Source organism: Mesoplodon mirus (assembly GCF_964341445.2).
Source record: "Mesoplodon mirus genome assembly, chromosome: 20".
NCBI classification, from domain to species: domain Eukaryota; kingdom Metazoa; phylum Chordata; class Mammalia; order Artiodactyla; family Ziphiidae; genus Mesoplodon; species Mesoplodon mirus.
Genome location: NC_138996.1, coordinates 21,314,775 through 21,334,962, shown reverse-complemented (window position 1 = coordinate 21,334,962; position 20,188 = coordinate 21,314,775). Strand labels below are relative to the sequence as shown.

The following is a 20,188-nucleotide window of genomic DNA, read 5'->3' as shown; positions in this document are numbered from 1 at the left end:
GCAGTGGTTGAGAGTCCGCCTGCCGATGCAGGAGACACGGGTTCGTGCCCCGGTCCGAGAGGATCCCACATGCCGCAGAGCGGCTGGGCCCGTGAGCCATGGCTGCTGAGCCTGCGCGTCCGGAGCCTGTGCTCCGCAATGGGAGGGGCCACAACAGTGAGAAGCCCGCGTACGGCAAAAAAAAAAAAAAAAAAAGCAGCAAGGGAAAAGCAACAAATAACATACAAGGGAATCCCCATAAGGTTAACAGCTAATCTTTCAGAAGAAAATCTGCAAGCCAGAAGGGAGTGCCAGAATACATTTAAAGTGATGAAAGAGGAAAACCTACAACCAAGATTACTCTACCCAGCAAGGATCTCATTCAGATTCGATGGAGAAATTAAAACCTTTACAGACAAGCAAAAACTAAGAGCATTCAGCACCATGAAACCAGCTTTACAACAAATGCTAAAGGCTGGAAACACAAGAGAAGGAAAAGACCTACAAAAGCAAACCCAAAACAATTAAGAAAATGGTAATAGGAACATACACATTAGTAATTACCTTAAATGTAAACGGATTAAAAGCCCCAACCAAAAGACATAGACTGGCTGAATGGATACAAAAAGAAGACCCGTATATATGCTGTCTACAAGAGACCCACTTTAGACCTAGGGACACATACAGACTGAAAGTGAAAGGATGGAAAAAGATACGGCATGCACATGGAAATCAGAAGACAGCTGGAGTAACAATTCTCATATCAGAAAAAATAGACTTTAAAACAAAGACTCTGCTGGGCTTCCCTGGTGGCGCAGTGGTTGGGAGTCTGCCTGCCGATGCAGGGGACACGGGTTCGTGCCCCAGTCCGGGAAGATCCCACATGCCGTGGAGTGGCTGGGCCCATGAGCCATGGCCACTGGGCCTGCGCATCTGGAGCCTGTGCTCCGCAACAGGAGAGGCCACAACAGTGAGAGGCCCACGTATCACAAAAAAAAAAACAAAGACTCTTACAAGAGACAAAGAAGGACACTACATAATAATCAAGGGATCAATCCAAGAAGAAGATACAACAATTGTAAATATTTATGCACCCAACATACGAGCACCTCAGTACATAAGGCAAAGCTAACAACCATAAAAGGGGAAATCGACAGTAACACAATCACAGTAGGGGACTTTAGCATTCCACTTTCACCAATGGACAGATCATCCAAAATGAAAATAAATAAGGAAACACAAGCTTTAAATGATACATTAAACAAGATGGACTTAATTGATATTTATAGGACATTCCATACAAAAACAACAGAATACACATTTTTCTCAAGTGCTCATGGAACATTCTCCAGGATAGATCATATCTTGGGTCAGAAATCAAGCCTTGGTAAATTTAAGAAAATTGAAATCGTATCAAGTATCTTTTCCGACCACAACACTATGAGACTAGATATCAATTACAGGAAAAAAACTGTAAAAAATACAAGCACATGGAGGCTAAACAATACACTACTAAATAACCAAGAGATCACTGAAGAAATCAAAGAGGAAATAAAAAAATACCTAGAAACAAATGACAATGAAGACACGACGACCCAAAACCTATGGGACGCAGCAAAAGCAGTTCTAAAAGGGAAGTTTATAGCTGTACAAGCCTATCTTAAGAAACAAGAAACATCTCAAATAAACAGCCTGACCTTAGACCTAAAGCAAGTAGAGAAAGAAGAACAAAAAAAACCCCCCAAAGTTAGCAGAAGGAAAGAAATCATAAAGATCAGATCAGAAATAAATGAAAAAGAAATGAAGGAAATGATAGCAAAGATCAATAAAGCTAAAAGCTGGTTCTTTGAGATGATAAACAAAATTGATAAACTATTAGCCAGACTCCTCAAGAAAAAAAGGGAGAAGATTCAAATCAATAGAATTAGAAATGAAAAAGGAGAAGTAACAACTGACACTGCAGAAATACAAAGGGTCATGAGAGATTACTACAAGAAACTCTATGCTAATAAAATGGACAACCTGGAAGAAATGGACAAATTCTTAGAAATGCACAACCTGCCAAGACTGAATCAGGAAGAAATAGAAAATATGAATAGACCAATCACAAGCACTGAAATTGAAACTGTGATTAAAAATCTTCCAACAAACAAAAGCCCAGGACCAGATGGCTTCACAGGCGAATTCTATCAAACATTTAGAGAAGAGCTAACACCCATCCTTCTCAAACTCTTCCAAACAATTTCAGAGGAAGGAACACTCCCAAACTCATTCTATGAGGCCACCATCACCTTGATACCAAAACCAGGCAAGGATGTCACAAAGAAAGAAAACTACAGGCCAATATCACTGATGAACATAGATGCAAAAATCCTCAACAAAATACTAGCAAACAGAATCCAACAACACATTAAAAGGATCATACACCATGATCAAGTGGGGTTTATTCCAGGAATGCAAGGATTCTTCAATATACCCAAATCAATCAATGTGATACACTATATTAACAAGTTGAAGGAGAAAAACCATATGATCATCTCAATAGATGGAGAAAAAGCTTTCGACAAAATTCAACACCCATTTATGATAAAAACCCTCCAGAAAGTAGGCATACATGGAACTTACCTCAACATAATAAAGGCCATATATGACAAACCCACAGCCAACATCGTTCTCAATGGTGAAAAACTGAAACCATTTCCACTAAGATCAAGAGCAAGCCAAGGTTGCCCACTCTCACCACTGTTTTTCAACATAGTTTTGGAAGTTTTAGCCACAGCAATCAGAGAAAAAAAAGAAATAAAAGGACTCCAAGTCAGAAAAGAAGAAGTAAAACTGTCACTGTTTGCAGATGACATGATACTATACATACAGAATCCTAAACATGCTACCAGAAAACTACTAGAACTAATCAATGAATTTGGTAAAGTAGCAGGATACAAATTAATGCACAGAAATCTCTTGCATTCCTATATGCTAATGATGAAATATCTGAAAGAGAAATTAAGGAGACACTCCCATTTACCACTGCAACAAAAAGAATAAAATACCTAGGAATAAACCTGCCTAAGGAGATAAAAGACCTGTATGCGGAAAACTATAAGACACTGCTGAAAGAAATTAAAGATGATACAAACAGATGGAGAGATATACCATGTTCTTGGATTGGAAGAGTCAACATTGTGAAAATGACTCTACTACCCAAAGCAATCTACAGATTAAATGCAATCCCTATCAAACTACCACTGGCACTTTTCACAGAACTAGAACAAAAAATCTCACAATTTGTATGGAAACACAAAAGACCCCAAATAGCCAAAGCAATCTTGAGAACGAAAAATGGAGCTGGAGGAATCAGGCTCCCTGACTTCAGACTATAAAATACAAAGCTACAGTAATCAAGACAATATGGTACTGGCACAAAAACAGAAATGTAGATCAATGCAACAGGATAGAAAGCCCAGAGATAAATCCACACACATATTGTCACCTTATCTTTGATAAAGGAGGCAAGAATATACGATGGAGAAAAGACAGCCTCTTCAATTAGCAGTGCTGGGAAAACTGGACAGCTACATGTAAAAGAATGAACTTAGAACACCCCCTAACACCGTACACAAAAATAAATTCAAAATGGATTAAAGACCTAAATGTAAGGCCAGATACTATAAAACTGTTAGAGCAAAACATAGGCAGAACACTCTATGACACAAATCACAGCAAGATCCTTTCTGACCCACCTCCTAGAGAAATGGAAATAAAAACAAAAATAAACAAATGGGACCTAATGAAACTTAAAAGCTTTTGCACAGCAAAGGAAACCATAAACGAGACGAAAGACAACCCTCAGAATGGGAGAAAATATTTGCAAACGAAGCAACTGACAGAGGATTAATCTCCAAAATATACAAGCAGCTCATGCAGCTCAATATCAAAAAAACAAACAACCCAATCCAAAAATGGGCAGAAGACCTAAACAGACATTTCTCCAAAGAAGATATACAGATTGCCAACAAACACATGAAAGGATGCTCAACATCACTAATCATTAAAGAAATGCAATTCAGAACTGCAATGAGGTATCACCTCACACCAGTCAGAATGGCCATCATCAAAAAATCTACAAACAATAAATGCTGGAGAAGGTGTGGAGAAAAGGGAACCCTCTTGCACTGTTTGTGGGAATGTGAATTGATACAGCCACTATGGAGAACAGTATGAAGGTTACTTAAAAAACTAAAAATAGAACTACCATATGACCCAACAATCCCACTACTGGGCATATAGCCTGAGAAAACCATAATTCAAAAAGAGTCATGTACCACAATGTTCATTGCAGCACTATTTACAATAGCCAGGACATGGAAGCAAACTAAGTGTCCATCGACAGATGAATGGATAAAGAAGATGTGGTAGGGCTTCTCTGGTGGCGCAGTGGTTGAGAGTCTGCCTGCTGATGCAGGGGACACAGGTTCATGCCCCGGTCCGGGAGGATCCCACATGCCGCGGAGCGGCTGGGCCCGTGAGCCATGGCTGCTGAGCCTGCGCGTCCGGAGCTTGTGCTCCACAACGGGAGAGGCCACAGCAGTGAGAGGCCTGTGTACCACAAAAAAATATATATGTGTGTGTGTGTGTGTGTGTGTGTGTGTGTGTGTGTGTGTGTGTGTGTGTGTGTGTGTGTGTTACACATATACAATGGAATATTACTCAGCCATAAGAAGAAACGAAATTGATTTATTTGTAGTGAGGTGGATGGACCTAGAGTCTGTCATGCAGAGTGAAGTAAGTCAGAAAGAGAAAAACAAATACAGTATGCTAAGACATATATATGGAATCTAAAGAAAAAAAATGGTTGTGAAGAACCTAGCGGCAGGACAGTAATAAAGACACAGAACTAGAGAATGGACTTGAGGACTTGGGGAGGGGGAAGGGTAAGCTGAGACAAAGTGAGAGAGTGGCATTTACATATATACACTATCAAATGTAAAACAGATAGCTAGTAGGAAGCAGCAGGGAGATCAGCTGCGTTAGCAGCCTGGATAGCACAGGGAGATCAGCTCTGTGCTTTGTGACCACCTAGAGGGGTGGGATAGGGAGCGTGGGAGGGAGACACAAGAGGGAGGAGATAAGGAGATACATATATATATGTAGAGCTCATTCACTTTGTTATACAGCAGAAACTAACACAACATTGTAAAGCAATTATACTCCAATAAAGATGTTAAAAAAGTAATGCTACCTAACCTCTTGTGAGTAGAAAACAAACACAGGGAAATCGAGCTCTCTTTGTTTCCCTATTGGCACACAATGAATTACATGGCAAGTGATAACATAAAATTCACAGGAGCATGTGGAACAATAAGAGGTTAAAAAAAAAGAACTCATAGAAACAAAAGGATGAAGGGAGTTTGGTTCGGCATTAGGAAGTGCTTTCTTCCTAGCTGTTTCCCAATTGGTCTCTCTCTATGAACGCCACACTATCCTGTTATTGGAGGATAGACTTTTTGAGACTTGCATTTTTCACCTCAATTTTTAAAAAACGATTATTACTAAAAGAGTGGAAACATATGTATTATGGCAGGTTGCCAAATGAAAATTCCAAATTATGACTTTGTCCACAACTGCACAGACAGTCAGAAAATGACAGGTTAAACTCTGATGTTTCATTTATTTTTTTAAAGTATTTTTTGATGTGAACCATTTTTGAAGCCTTTATTGTTTGTTACAGTATTGCTTCTATGTTTTGGTTTTTTGACCCCTAGGCATGGGGGATCCTTAGCTCCCCCATCAGGGATCAAACCCGCACCCCACCCCCTGCATTGAAAGAGCAGAATCTTAACCACTGGACCACCAGGGAAGTCCCTCTGATATTTTAGAATCACTTAGCTATATTGAGATAAGAAGGAAAGTCTAACTAAACTGTGTTTAATAAGGTACCGTGTTAGAAGTCCTAGTTGCGTTCAGATGCTGATTTGTATATATTAACTCTGTAGCTCAGGTCCATAAAGCCATTTATAGAATTAGCATCTTTTGAACACACAAGTTTGGGTTGTTGGTTTTTGTTTTTTTTTTGCGGTACACGGGGCTCTCACCGCCGCGGCCTCTCCCGTCGCGGAGCACAGGCTCCGGACGCGCAGGCCCAGCGGCCACGGCTCATGGGCCCAGCTGCTCCGCGGCACGCGGGATCCTCCCAGACTGGGGCACAAACCCACGCCCCCCACACCAGCAGGCGGACCCCCAACCACTGCACTACCAGGGAAGCCACAAGTTTTTTTTTAATTGAAAAAATGATTGTAGAAAGTTCAGATACAGGCATACCTCATTTTATTGCTCTTTGCTTTATTGCACTTTGCAGATATTGTGTTTTTTACAAACTGAAGGTGTGTGACTGTCCTGTATTAAGCAAATCTATGGGCAGCATTTTTCCAACAGCATTTGCTCAGTTCATATCTTTGTGTCACATTTTGGTAATTCTTGCAATATTTTAAATCCTTCACCAGCAAAAAAAAATTGTGACTCACTGAAGGCTCAGTTGATGGTTGGCATTTATTTAGCAATAAAATATTTTAAATTAAGGTATGTACATTGTTTTTTTAGATGTAGTGGTATTGCACACTTAACAGACTGCAGTATAGTAAAAATATAACTTTTATATGCTCTGGGAAACCAAAACATTTGTGTAACTTGCTTTATTGCATTTATTTGCTTTCTTGCCATGGTTTGGAACTGAACCCGCAGTATCTCCAGGGTATGCCTGTAAATCCATAAACACATGTAGTATCTGAAGCCACTAAAGACAGTTGGGTACCACCACTTTTGGATAAATTTCTATGGTTTTCTATTTTCCATATAATGTGCTTTAGTGGCAATGTATCAGAAGTATCAGGGGGAAAAACATTAAGAAATAAAAGTGCTGCTAAGATGAGTACCTGTCCTTGTGCATTCCACTTGAAATGATCAGCATGGTGTGCCAGTTGGAAACACAGTCTTCCTGCCTATGACTAACAGCAGTAGAAAGCCCATCTTACTTTTCTCCAGAAACTAGTTTAAATAGGGGTGAAGAATCTAAAGAATAAAATAAGACAAAAAGGCAGGATTAAGGTATTCCTTTATTTTCCCAAAGAACCTGAGTTTATGGTACAACTAACAGTACATTTTTATTTTTTTTTATTTTATTTTATTTTTTTTAAATTTTTATTTATTTATTTATTTATTTATTTATGGCTGTCTTGGCTCTTCGTTTCTGTGCGAGGGCTTTCTCTAGTTGCGGCAAGCGGGGGCCACTCCTCATCGCGGTGCGCGGGCCTCTCACTATCGCGGCCTCTCGTTGCGGAGCACAGGCTCCAGACGCGCAAGCTCAGTAATTGTGGCTCACGGGGCTAGTTGCTCCGCGGCATGCGGGATCCTCCCAGATCAGGGCTCGAACCCCTGTCCCCTGCATTGGCAGGCGGATTCTCAACCACTGCGCCACCAGGGAAGCCCCATAACAGTACATTTTTAGATAAATAATTTCCACAGGGATCAGAAAAGCTTAAATTGCATGTGGATTAAGTAATGATAAAGTTTGTAAAGGAAAGGGCTATACAGAAAATATTCCTGCATGAAAATCAATGTGACCTTAAAGAAGCAAAACCAGCACTAGCTCTGCTCTCTGTACTTAGGTAAAATGTCCAAACCTCAAAACAAAATACGCTCCTAGGTTAAGTGTCTCAAAGCTTGCAAAGATAACTTAAGTATAGTAAAAAGGTAATTCACGTAGAGATCTTGTCTTATTAATTTTCCAAATCACATCATGAACTGATCTTTTATGACATGTTTTGCAAAATAAAAAAAGTGTAGGTAGGTCATTTGTTATCAGGTTATTTCACATTTTTATGTTTCAGTTTCTGTTAGAATGTGCACAATGGAGTGATCAATCAGTTCAAATGTAGCTGCCTTTTGATAAATCCGTAACAAAACAACCTTATGATTGTGTTTGCTAAAGATATGCTGTTGGTAACACTTGTTCATTTAAGATTTTTTAAATGTCTCAGGTGTGTATTGCTTCTTATTCCTTTAGTGATTAGTAAGGTAAAGGGCAAAATGACAACCTTAGGAATTATACACCTTGAAATTACTTATTATTTTCTGAAAATATATATCCTAAGAGTGAATGATGAAAGCTCTGCTTGACCTTCTGATATTCTTTTCTGAAGGTAGAAATTTGAAAAGAGGGATTATTTCTATATCTTTTTCCTAGATGTAGTTTCCATCAAGTATCATTCAATTTGAACATTTTTTTCTTTTTTGTTTTCTCCACACACTTTTAAATATCAGTATTTTTTGCTTTATTAAAAGGAATAGAAGGAATTAACAAAAGAAGAGCTTTTTTCCCTAAAAAAATCAGAGATAAATGCTAGAAAAATACAAGCTACTTGAAGTTTATAAAATATGAGCAAGAAGGGTCTCTGCGTAATTTCAAATCTTGATATATTTAAGTTTAATTTTCTTCATAGTGATAAAACATTTCATTTTTGAATCTATTTCATCTTGAGGAAAATAGCTTTATTCTAATGTATTTTCAATCTGATCATCTAAGTATCTTTTCCATGATCTCTTTTTATCTTCTGAAAACCTTAAAAAGTTGAAAAGAGGACATGATTTGGCATCTGAGAGTAAATGCCTTGAGATATTTTTTAAATTATGAAAAATGCTGACTGAAAAGTAAAAACAGATTTTGAAATAATTTATTTTCAGAAATACTGGCACCTTATTCTCTGCTTTCAAATGAACAACATGGTAGGGGTTTGTTTCTGTTTCAGAGAGACAATTTAACAATACTGTTTCCCTGTTTTACTAGAAAAATTAACATTGAATAGGCTCATAATAACAGTTTTAATAAATTCAGATCATCACCTCAGGATATTAATAACCTGATTTGTTTTGAAGTATTAAATGAAGAAATATACTGGGAAACAGAAACTTAGCAAGTTTTACATATCAATCATAAAATACTGCAGAATAATTTTTAATTTATTCACGCTTTTATTAATTTTTTCATTCCCATTCTTTCTTTCATTTACTGATCCTTAACTGTATATCAGAATTCAAGATCAGTGCTAAGCATACAAAATTTATTAAGACAAAGTCCTTGAGTTCAAGGAACTCATAAATTACTGGGTAGAAGTTTAACGTGAATTGCAAAGCAGTATAACTGCTATGTATAGTAATTTTCACAAGGAGCTGGGGAAGCTGAGCAGAAAGAGGAACAGTAGGAAGGACACAGAAAATGCTTCACAGAGAAAATCATTTAGAATCAGATCCTGAAAATGAGTAGAGACGACCATTAAAGGGGCAAGAGAGGTATGTCGGGAAGAAGTGGTACTCTTAACAGTTTATAAACATTTCAAAATCTGCAAAAGTTTTATTGTCACTGGAGTATAAAATGCAGAAAACTGCTAACAGGTAAGTCCTACTAAGGAATTTGGGTTTGACTTCCACAGACTTTTGGATTCCAGAAGCATTTTAAGTGAGAATTACACAGTCAGCTTTGAATTTCAGAACCTTAGTTGGCTATGGTATCGAGGAATAACTGGGAGAAAATATAAGTGATACTGAAGTTGTAAAAAGAAGTCAACTAATAGGGAAGTTGAACAAGAAAGGGCATCTCAGTATATTTCCCCATTTCTGACTTGAGTTTTTAGGGCATGATTGTACCATTAATCAAACTAGGAGGGTTAAAAACAGGGGGAAAAGTTTTCAAGAAGAAAGTCCTCCAAATATTGATCCTTACCACTATTTATTAATTACCTTACATATGTAAGATACCATGTTGCTCACAAGAATACAATGGGATATAAGGAACGTCTTTGATATATATATTTTTTTAGCCTAGAGGGGTAGTAATATATAATTTAGCATGTAAAATTTCAGAATAGATGTGATAGCTTCTCAATGAGTGCTATAGGTAGTAAACCCCAAATATAGTCAGAGAATGAACAGATTGTATTTACCTTAACAGGTGGGAAAATTAGTAAATAGATTTATAGATGAGTAGAGGAAAATACGTCTGAATGAATGGATTTTGCATTCAAGCAGAAGTCTTGAATGGTGGGCAAAAGCATTATACAAGAAAATAATTACAGGCTTTTGTACAGGTGAGATATCAGAAGGTTTGGTAAAATTAATATAGCAATGTATAGGTGGTATTTTGTGCAGTTAGCTGGAAGCAGGAACACCATTTAGACTATTAAAATAACACAAGTAAGAGATGTATGTTGAAATGGGTTGACATTTCTCCTTTTAAAGGGTAATGATGCTTTCAGGATTCAGAGGAACTCATTTTAATGGAGTAAAAGATATGATAGTTAATAATTTACTTTTTCCAATATGATTATTCCATCCCTTCCCCCAAATACGTTTTCTGTCGATTTGCAGGGGCAAACTTATTTCCACTTGTATATAAGGAGAAATGAGAAGAGGTATACAGGCTTCGACATGTCAGAAAAAATTATGTAACTTGTGACAGTTAGAAATTGAAGGTACCTGGGCTTCCCTGGTGGCGCAGTGGTTGAGAGTCCTCCTGCCGATGCAGGGGACACGGGTTCGTGCTCCGGTCTGGGAGGATCCCACGTGCCACGGAGTGGCTGGGCCCGTGAGCCATGGCCACTGGGCCTGCGCGTCCGGAGCCTGTGCTCCACAATGGGCGAGGCCACGGCAGTGAGAGGCCCGCGTACCACAAAACAAAGAAATTGAAGGTACCTTAGAGATCATGTTATTTAGAGCTTAATTTTACAAATAGCAATGGGGGGGGCGGCTTTAAATACTTGTCAAAGATCAAAGAATGAATTAGAGGCAGATTTGGGAATAAAATGAAACTGCTCCCTGTCCAATCTTTTACTCTACCAATTTAGATCTGGGGGGAAAGAGATGCAAATAAAGAAAAAAGAAAGCAAAGTGTGAAGACTTCCAAAGAATTTGAAATATTCAGTAGCATAAGTTTAAATTTGAAGATAATGAATAAATAAGAATCCTTCTGGCCCTTAAGATCTAGATGAACTTACCTTGAACCTCATCCCTATTCTAGTGCAGGAATTTAAAATGCTGCCTAAGTTCCCATTGTCAGGGGAAGAGGGCAGGCGGACAGGTACTCATGCTCTCTTAACATCCTTTGCCTCATGCCTCCTATTATTTCTTCTGTCCCATATAGAGCTGGGTGTGATATTCATTCCCTTCTTTGTCCCTCTCCAAAAAAAATCTTAAAAAATACAAAGATCATGGTAGATTTTATTGAAAAACTGAAAGCACTAGGAGATCTCATTGGCAAACATCAAGACAAATAACAATAGAATTTAACTCAACAATGTTTCTACTCCTCTTTAGCTTCTTTTCCCACAGAGTGCCCCAGTCTCTCTTCATTCCTTTGTTCCCAATGTACCTGGCTTTTCTCTTTTTTATTTTTCTTTCTGGTTTCCCAGAACAGCAAGCACTCTGCGCCAGACCTTAGCCTCCTCCATTTGAAGCCTTTCGAGCAGCATATAGAGGCCGTAGTGAGGACTGCTCTCCTTCTAGGCAGCTTTCTGCTGCTGTGTTCTTCATCTTACTTCCAAACCAAAGAAAACATTTATTTATTCAACAACTTCAGAGAGACATACTAATGAATGTCTATATTATACTAGATAAAGTGCTAGGAAGTGGAACTACAGGAGTGAAAAAGGCTCCTTGTCTCAAATAGAATAATAATTAAAAAGAAAATATTGTAAAGTGTCTTTCAATTTAATTAGCCAAGTAATTTATATGCATTGAATAGCACAGGATCAAACTTGAAGATAATGAATAAACAGGAATATTTTTGTCCCTGAAATCTACATGAATCCACCCTAGACTTCAGCCCTATTCCAGTATAGCAATTTAAAATGCTGTCTACTGTTAATTCATTTTTTCATTATTTAAGTCTCCTAACAATTCCATGGATTAGATAAGAGAAGTGGTATGGTTGACATTACTCAGATTCCTCTACCTTAAGTTTTTAGGTTGGAATTCTTACCAATTCATGACTAAAATTTCACTTTGAGAAGAGAAATATTCTAAGGAATGATGCCCTGTACTACTCTTTCTTTAACTTTTCCTTTGATTTTTGAATGGAAACTAAAACCCTGGTAGAGTTAATGACTGTTTTACCTACTCCAATTATTCAAATGATGCATTTCTATTATATCCTGCACAAAGAACTAGTAAGTGTAAAACATGAAAAAAATCATCATCCATCCACTTTAGTTACTAAAGGGTCTACTATGCATTTTTGTTTTCATGTTTCCTCAATTTTTTAAATATTATGATGAAGTTCAATTAAAAGTAAGTTCATGCTGGACATTTTTTTAGAAGAAACTTCGTTCTCAGAGCTTATTTGAGCATTGATTGATCTTATCTGGTACCTAAGCGGCTGCATTAGAAAATTCCTTGATTTAGTGAAGAGAGTTTTGATTAACAAAATGCATTTAAATTTAACATTCAAGAATATCTTTTCAGTGTCTAAATTTCAGATTTCAAAATTCAGCATGAGACTATGTTACTTGAAGCTATGACATTTTGGGAATAGAAATTTCACATATTAACGAGTAGACCCATGCTGGGACATTAACCCTACAGATATAACGTGTACATCTTTTGTGGCTGACTTTCATAAAGGAAATTGATAGAGAGAATTAAGGAATACTGAATTCTTACAGTGAACCAAGTATCCTATTTAATTAAAACCTAGCCCAAACTGCAAGGTTGGCATTACTATACGTATTTGTATCAATGGAAATTGAAGTTTGGAGAGATTAAATAACTTGCTCAAGGTCACTTAGATGGAATGAAGAAGCTGGCATTGCTTCCCAAAATGGCTAATTTCAAAGTTCATAGTGTATCCATAAGAAAACCTGAACTCCAAGATTCTAGCCTCATCGATAAGGTATTTAATTTCTCTGATTAGAGCATCCTCATTTTTCAAGTGTAAACAATCTATTATCTACGTATATTAAAAATGTTGGTGAGAAAAAATTAGATAATTTATATAAAACTAATATTTCAAAGCATAGAGGTATTTTTGCCTTGCTTGTATATATATTACTGATCACAGGTTCTTCTACACAAACCCAATAACCCCATAAAATAGTATCTGAAATTAACCACAGTAGAATTCATGAAGCTGGTGGCTGGAGAGATGCTATATGTCACAGAATTTTTTTTTCAGTTACTATGAAGTTGAGGACCTGGGAATACCAGGAATTTTTGGTTTCCTTTTCTTGTCCTGCCTTCTGAAGCAAATGCCTTCCCAAAGGACATATGGAGGCCAAAGGGTTGATAATGAGTAGCTTAGAGTACAACATTTAGAGTATAGATAGCCATACTAGGAGGGATACATAAACTTATTTTTAATGATGTTTTTAATTGGGTGAAATTATTTTATGTTAGGCATTTGTAAAGAGTAGCATCCTAGCTTATGGCTAAAACTGTTTTTAAGTATAAAGTAGGACCACAGTTCATATATACTCTTTCTTCTTTCTAACAAAAAATATGCCATTCTTATTCTTTTGTTTAAAGGCTAGAAATTATCCTATGAATGAGATCCAGTATTTTTTGACCATGAGGTTTGCCTGCATCATTTTTCCTGACCATGGCAAGAGTTAACAGTCTATGTTTTCTCTATATCTTATAACATCGTCATCACTTTAAATTATCTGAAATATCCTTTAACATCTATACAATCAAGCAAAACTGACAGTGTGCCCTTTTGAACAGTCCTTTTCAAAAGCAATAAACAATAAATATTTATTTAGTCAACAAGTTTAAATATACATATTAATAAGTGTCTATGTTATGTTCCTTTTTCTGTCCCTCTTCCTTTTTGGTTTCCGTGGTTTCTATAACTTAAGATGTGAGAATTCATCACACATTTTTTTTTTTTCCTGAAGTGAGGATAAAGCAGATCTTTACTTTTTGTTCCAAATAAATGTTGACTAATGGTTAGATTTATCAGGTAAAATATATGATGCCCAGGGCTTCCCTGGTGGCGCAGTGGTTGAGAGTCTGCCTGCCGATGCAGGGGACACGGGTTCGTGCCCCGATCCCGGAAGATCCCACATGCCGCGGAGCGGCTGGGCCCGCGAGCCATGGCCGCGGAGCCTGTGTGTCCGGAGCCTGTGCTCCGCAACGGGAGAGGCCACAGCAGTGAGAGGCCCGCGTACAGCAAAAAAAAAAAAAAAAAAAAAAAAAAAAAAAAAAAAAAAATATATGATGCCCAGTTAATTTTGAATTTCAGACAAACAACAAATGATTTTTAGTATAAGTATATCCTCAGCAAGTATTGCATACTTATACTAAAATATGATTTTATGTTTAACTGAACTTCAAAATTAATTGTGTCCAGTATTTTTAATTGCTAAGTCTGGCAACCCTACCAATAGTCTGATGTTTGTAAAATTTTCCCATTCATGGGAAATATATATTTATATATATTTTTTATTTTTTATGCTGTGAGAATTTGTTTCTGGCTCAGATGGCTTTTATTTTTCCTCACTGATTTCCTTTTAAGATTATCATTGCTGCTTATTAATTGTTGCCCTTTTGGCTCATTTTGGAACAAAAAGTGAGAGGATGAGATTAATTTTCTCATTATCTGGAAGTCTATAGTTAGTTAATTATTTATGATATTTTATGCAGTTTTCAATGTAGCCCCTTAGGTGGTATGATTATACATTTATTTCTTCAAGTATCTTTTTTTTATCATCAATAGTTTTCTATATTGATACTTAGAATCAACACCTTTATCAGTTTTTCATCCTCATTGTAAAATTAAACTTTTGATAACATTCTACTTTCACTTTCATTGATATATTCTGTACTAAGTTATTATACCATATGTGCCATTCTGTGTTTTAAAATAAATATTGCTACTGTTCTTTAATTATATTTCTGGTATCTCGTCTGGGAAGTTTTCAAAATTATAAAATAGTAGAAATTAACTTGTGAACTTTGCCTGTGGATAGCTATCCCACTTGGAAATTATATCTTATTTTAAAATGTCAAAGGGGTCTCTCCTTGAGACCTAGAAATTTGTGCCTTAGAATGTTGTTTCAAATGCCAGCCCCTCCACAGTCACAAAATCAGAGTTTTATCTAAAACTGTTACTTTACTTTCAAAGACCTATTTCTAAAAATTGTCCACTCAAAAAAATAAAATATTTTAAAAAATACCGAAAGAGCCACCTCCTTAAAGAAATAATTGCTCTAAATTTTTGAAAACAGTTAAATAAATAAACAGTATATGCCTTACATATCCTCTCTAGGAAAAAACAAACAAACAAAAAAACCCACCAGTAATTAATAAAATCCAGTAAGAGGTCAACAAATGTGGATAGCTTTTAGCTTATAAACTGAAATCTGCAATCTAAGGAATTTACTGGAGCAGAACCTTGTACATTTACCCTTAGAACCATAATATAGATGTTACAGACTGAAAAAAACCTCTTCCTCTGTGATTCAAGATCAAAATCTGCATTGCTGTTTTCTGTAGAGGAGTCCTCTGGTGATTCTAGTATATTTCCCTACATATACACTTACTTTTAAGGAATTTAAATGTTAGCTCTAATTTCCTAGTGGCAGTTTTTTCATTGCTTATTGAATCAATATATTTTATATTGTTCTTCATGATAAGTAGAAGAAGCTTCACTTTGTAGGTGTAAAATTTGTATTTTTTATTTGCATTGTATTGTTGAGCTACTGTTGGGGCCATTAATGGAGCAGCCATGACATTCTTACACCAAGATGTTTGAAGATGATTAAACCAAAAGAAAATAAAATTTATTCTGAAGGGAATGATCTCATTTATGTAAAATTACAAAAGGAAAAAAAGAGAGGGCTGTTTTTTCATCATCTTTAACGAGTGTTTTTGCATTTGATTTTTGGAAAGGAAAATCATTTTATTTTGCTCAGTTAAGTTAGAAAAAGCTCTGTCAACCTGGAAAATCAAATGGAGTCGATAAATGAAAGTTTAGATAGAGTATCATTCAACTACCTGAGCACATGACCTCTTCAGATAACTGTGATCCCAGGTGAAGTCCACTCTAATGAACTCAAGCCATTCATGGTTTAAGATTGAGCCTTAATTCCAGAAAGGTCAGAGTAAGGTGCCCTGTTCTCTGTCGTTCGATGATCACTCTAACTAAAGGCTAGTGCTACTTGTGGGCGAATTGCTAAATGCCCTATGGACCTATGTCTTGCAACAATTAATACTATACTACATCAGAGCTCACTCTCCACATTTTCATTCAAGCTTTGCTGCTTGTAGAAACAACTGAATATTGTGACTTATCCCTCCCTCAAATTCACTTACCTGGAAATAAAGAAAAGGGAAGGAAATGGATCTTGTTCTATGATCAGAAGGTGAAAATTCTCACTCAGTCTGAACTTTTATAAATAAGATCATCTTAAAAAGGGTCAACATGGTGGAACTTAGATTTACCCTCCTTGGCCCTTCACTACCTTAAACTCCTTTTCCAATTTTTCTCTTTTATTTTCTGTACTCCTATTTTCAGTTGTCCCATTTTTAGAAGAATATTTGGTGCATAACAGTAGTAATGAAAACCAGTGTGTCTGTCCACTTGCTTATACTGACTCCTGGATTCACGTTATCCTCAGGCACTGAAGGAGCAGTGTTCGGGCACTCTGTTGAAACACCTCACATCAGAGCAGAACCTTCCCAAGACCTCAGGTAAGTCCTGGCATTTATACCTGTGTCATTGTTTCCACCACTGATGATGGTCCTTGATATATAAAGAACTAAAGCCGAAAATGTGCTACGTATCTGTATAAAGAATTGACATTCCCTGCCTACATGGTAAATAGATAATCGGATATTTCATTGAGGGCAAGAAAATGTGAGTTATTATTCTGTCCTTCTGTATATTTTTCCTTTACAAACATACAACGGATATAAAATAAACATATCGGACAGGAGGAGTGTGGAAAAAGAAAAGAAAAGGCAGTTATAGAGGATGTTGAGGGGAGGACTAATAAAAATAAGGATTTCAGAAAATCTGATATAGATAGTGAAATATATGGCCTGCATAGGCATAAAGAAAGGGGAGGCAGAGAGTGAGAGAAAGCTATAAATAGTCAGGGAGGCTTAAGTAGAGGGAAATCAGAAACAAATGTAAACAGTGATCAGTAAAAGGCAGAACTTAATTGCCCCGTGATATACTCCTCAATCTAATAATATTTCCAGTGGAATAAGCTCCATCTGTCAGTTTGAGAGGACAACATTATAAGGTATTCTCCCCAGAATAATCATGGCAATCACTGATAAAAGTTGAAATACTAAAATCTATTAACTTATCTATTGTTCTTAACTCAATAAATATATATTTAATACATACTTTATATATTTTATATAAAATTATATATTTTATATAAAATTATACCTATTATAATAACTTGTGGTAATCATTTTGCGATATATACATTTATCAAAATCATTTTGTTGTATACCTTAAACCAATACAATGTTAGATGCCAATAAAAAATGTTTCCTCTAATTAATTTCAAATAGGTATCTAATTAATTTCAAATAGGTACTCCATATTATTGGAGTATAATTGCTTTACAGTGGTGTGTTAGTTTCTGTTATATAGCAAAGTGAATCAGCTATACATATACATATATCCCCATATCTCTTCCCTCTTGCGTCTCCCTTCCTCCCAGCCTCCCTATCCCACCCCTCGAGGTGATCACAAAGCACCGGGGTGATCTCCCTGTGCTATGCGGCTGCTTCTCACCAGCTATCAGTTTTACATTTGGTAGTGTATATATGTCCATTTGCTATGATATGAAAAAAGACAACCCATATCGATATAAAAAATAAATTACGTATTTAAAATCATTTTTAAAGCTGAATTAAATTATTAACCTGAGAGATAGAGTCTTTGTCTTGAAACACAATAAAATATTAAGCAAAATACCCATTTTATTTCATAAAGAGCAGGCTCAGCCCTTCCTACTTGGATGAGTGGAAAAAATGCTCAAATAAAAATAGAAAAACAAAGTTGAAAAATGCGAATTAAAAAAAAAGTCATACTTTGGACTTCCCTGGTGGTGCAGTGGTTAAGAATCCGCCTGCCAATGCAGGGGACACAGGTTCAAGCACTGGTCCGGGAAGATCCCACATGCCACGGAGCAACTAAGCCTGTGCGCCACAACTACTGAGCCTGCGCTCTAGAGCTCGCGAGCCACAACTACTGAGCCCACGTGCCACAACTACTGAAGCCTGCGTGCCTAGAGCCTGTGCTCCACAACAAGAGAAGCCACTGCAATGAGAAGCCCGCGCACCGCAAGGAAGAATAGTCCCTGCTTGCCACAACTAGAGAAAGCCCGCGCACGGCAACAAAGAACCAACGCAGCCAAAAATAAATAAATTTATTTTAAAACAGTCATACTTTTACAACAGTAAATATTGTAGACCTTTATAGTTTCATGATAAAATTCCTTAAAAAAACTCAGTTTTTCACTAGTTGAGTAGCCCAGATTCAAACAAGCTAGTTTTTGCCAAAAAAGGAATAAGAACCAACTGCTATTTTAATTAATTTACTGACATGTCTTAACATTCATAAGTATGAATGTGAATTAAATTATAATTAGTATATCATGTCTCCAGTTTTTGTTTTCTAATTATTCATAAATTATTTAAACATTGACCTAAGCGAGGCTTAGCTGCTAGTACTAAAAGCAGATTGGCAGCCCCCAAGATGAATGGTACTGATCTAAATTCCAAAACGGAAACAGAAGCAAAACACAGTAATGATGAGGTTATTCAATTATTCATTTGTGTACTGAAGATTAAAAGCAGTGTCTGAGGAGAGCCTTACAGTCTTGCTGACAATTTTCCTTTCAGGGCAATAAGAAGTACCCTTAGTTGACACCTAAGTCTAATCAACAAGGTGACATTAGTTGACCAAGGAAATAAAATGTAATTTAGGGAGTAAGAAGCCATGTTGTCTTTGATTTTGCTTTTGTCAAGAATAAAAGACTTTAGAAAGAAACATTTCAAAAACTTTACTGTAGAGTTTAGGTAATATTTTGGTGTGGAAATGTAGTAGATTGCTATAATTTATTTACTCAACGGCTGTTTGATGAATGCTTACTATGTGCCAAGGTCTGTGCTAGTAGTCTTCATGTGCATTTTAACAATACAGGTGTAGATTTTCTTTAATTTTTTTTATATAAGGTGGTATTGTTTTTCAGCAGGGATTTATTTGTTAAAAGGCTAAACAACAAATAGTAAGGACATCATAGCACTTTGCCTGAAATAGTCCAAGTATAAATGTTCTTTTTATTTTTTCTTAAATTAATATGTAGCTAAATTATTATAGTTCAATAGGATTTCTGCCCTCTTTGGTGAGAAGTGATAAAATCTATAATGTAATGCCCATTGTCCAAGGATTGTTTGGATCTGAGTTTTATTAACTGCTCCAAGAATAAGGCAAGAATTTAGACTTTGGTTTAGTAAAATAAGTTACTATTTAATGACATAATTGGCATCTTTTCATCATTTCCATTCTTGTATGCATATAATTTAAAACTGAAATGTGAGGTTTGCAGGCTCCAAGTTAATCTCTGGAAACACATAGCTTTGATTCTTTCATTCTTTCATTCTATGTATGTGTTTGTATATTAGGGTTTGTAGCAAATGTGGGTAATGAGAAGCTTGCCTTAGCTTCCAGTCATGGGAACAGGGAACAAAAATTGACCTAGGGATTTGTTTGATCTAATTTGCAGGAAGAGACCATAAGGGGTGTGCAAGTGGGCAGGAAACAATACAAATGGTGGAAACAAAAACAATGTGATTTGCAGCTGAAAAAAGCTTAGGGTAGCCCGAAGTGATAAGACAGTAAAAGTGGTAAGATAGTATAAGAATGTATGTTCAGGTCACAGTTTGCATTGGATTTTTTTTTCTAAAAACACTTTTCTGTGCAATTCTCCATTTATTTCATCCTTGAAATGGCAAATAACGAGTGCCAACTCTGTCTCTGTTACTGTATTAAATATTTAGCAAGAACAAGGCACATGATACTCAAGTTCTGCTTAAGTTTCCATTTAGTAATTGCATCGTGCAACTTAGTTTAAGAGAAGTCTAAATCATTTTCTCAGAATGTTGAGAATTCTGGAAATCTAGGCCGCTCATTTTCAAATTT

General features: G+C 36.4%; 1 protein-coding gene across 3 annotated transcripts in view; it reads left to right on the top strand.

Annotated features, from left to right (window-relative positions):
- SGCZ (sarcoglycan zeta) overlaps window positions 1–20,188 on the top strand; it is an 870,746-nt gene that overhangs the window by 836,356 nt on the left and 14,202 nt on the right. For all 3 annotated transcript variants that reach the window (XM_082608607.1, XM_082608608.1, XM_082608606.1), the window contains one exon: window positions 16,641–16,713. In XM_082608607.1, coding sequence (XP_082464733.1) covers window positions 16,641–16,713 — 73 coding nt within the window. The remainder of the gene's footprint in view (window positions 1–16,640; window positions 16,714–20,188) is intronic.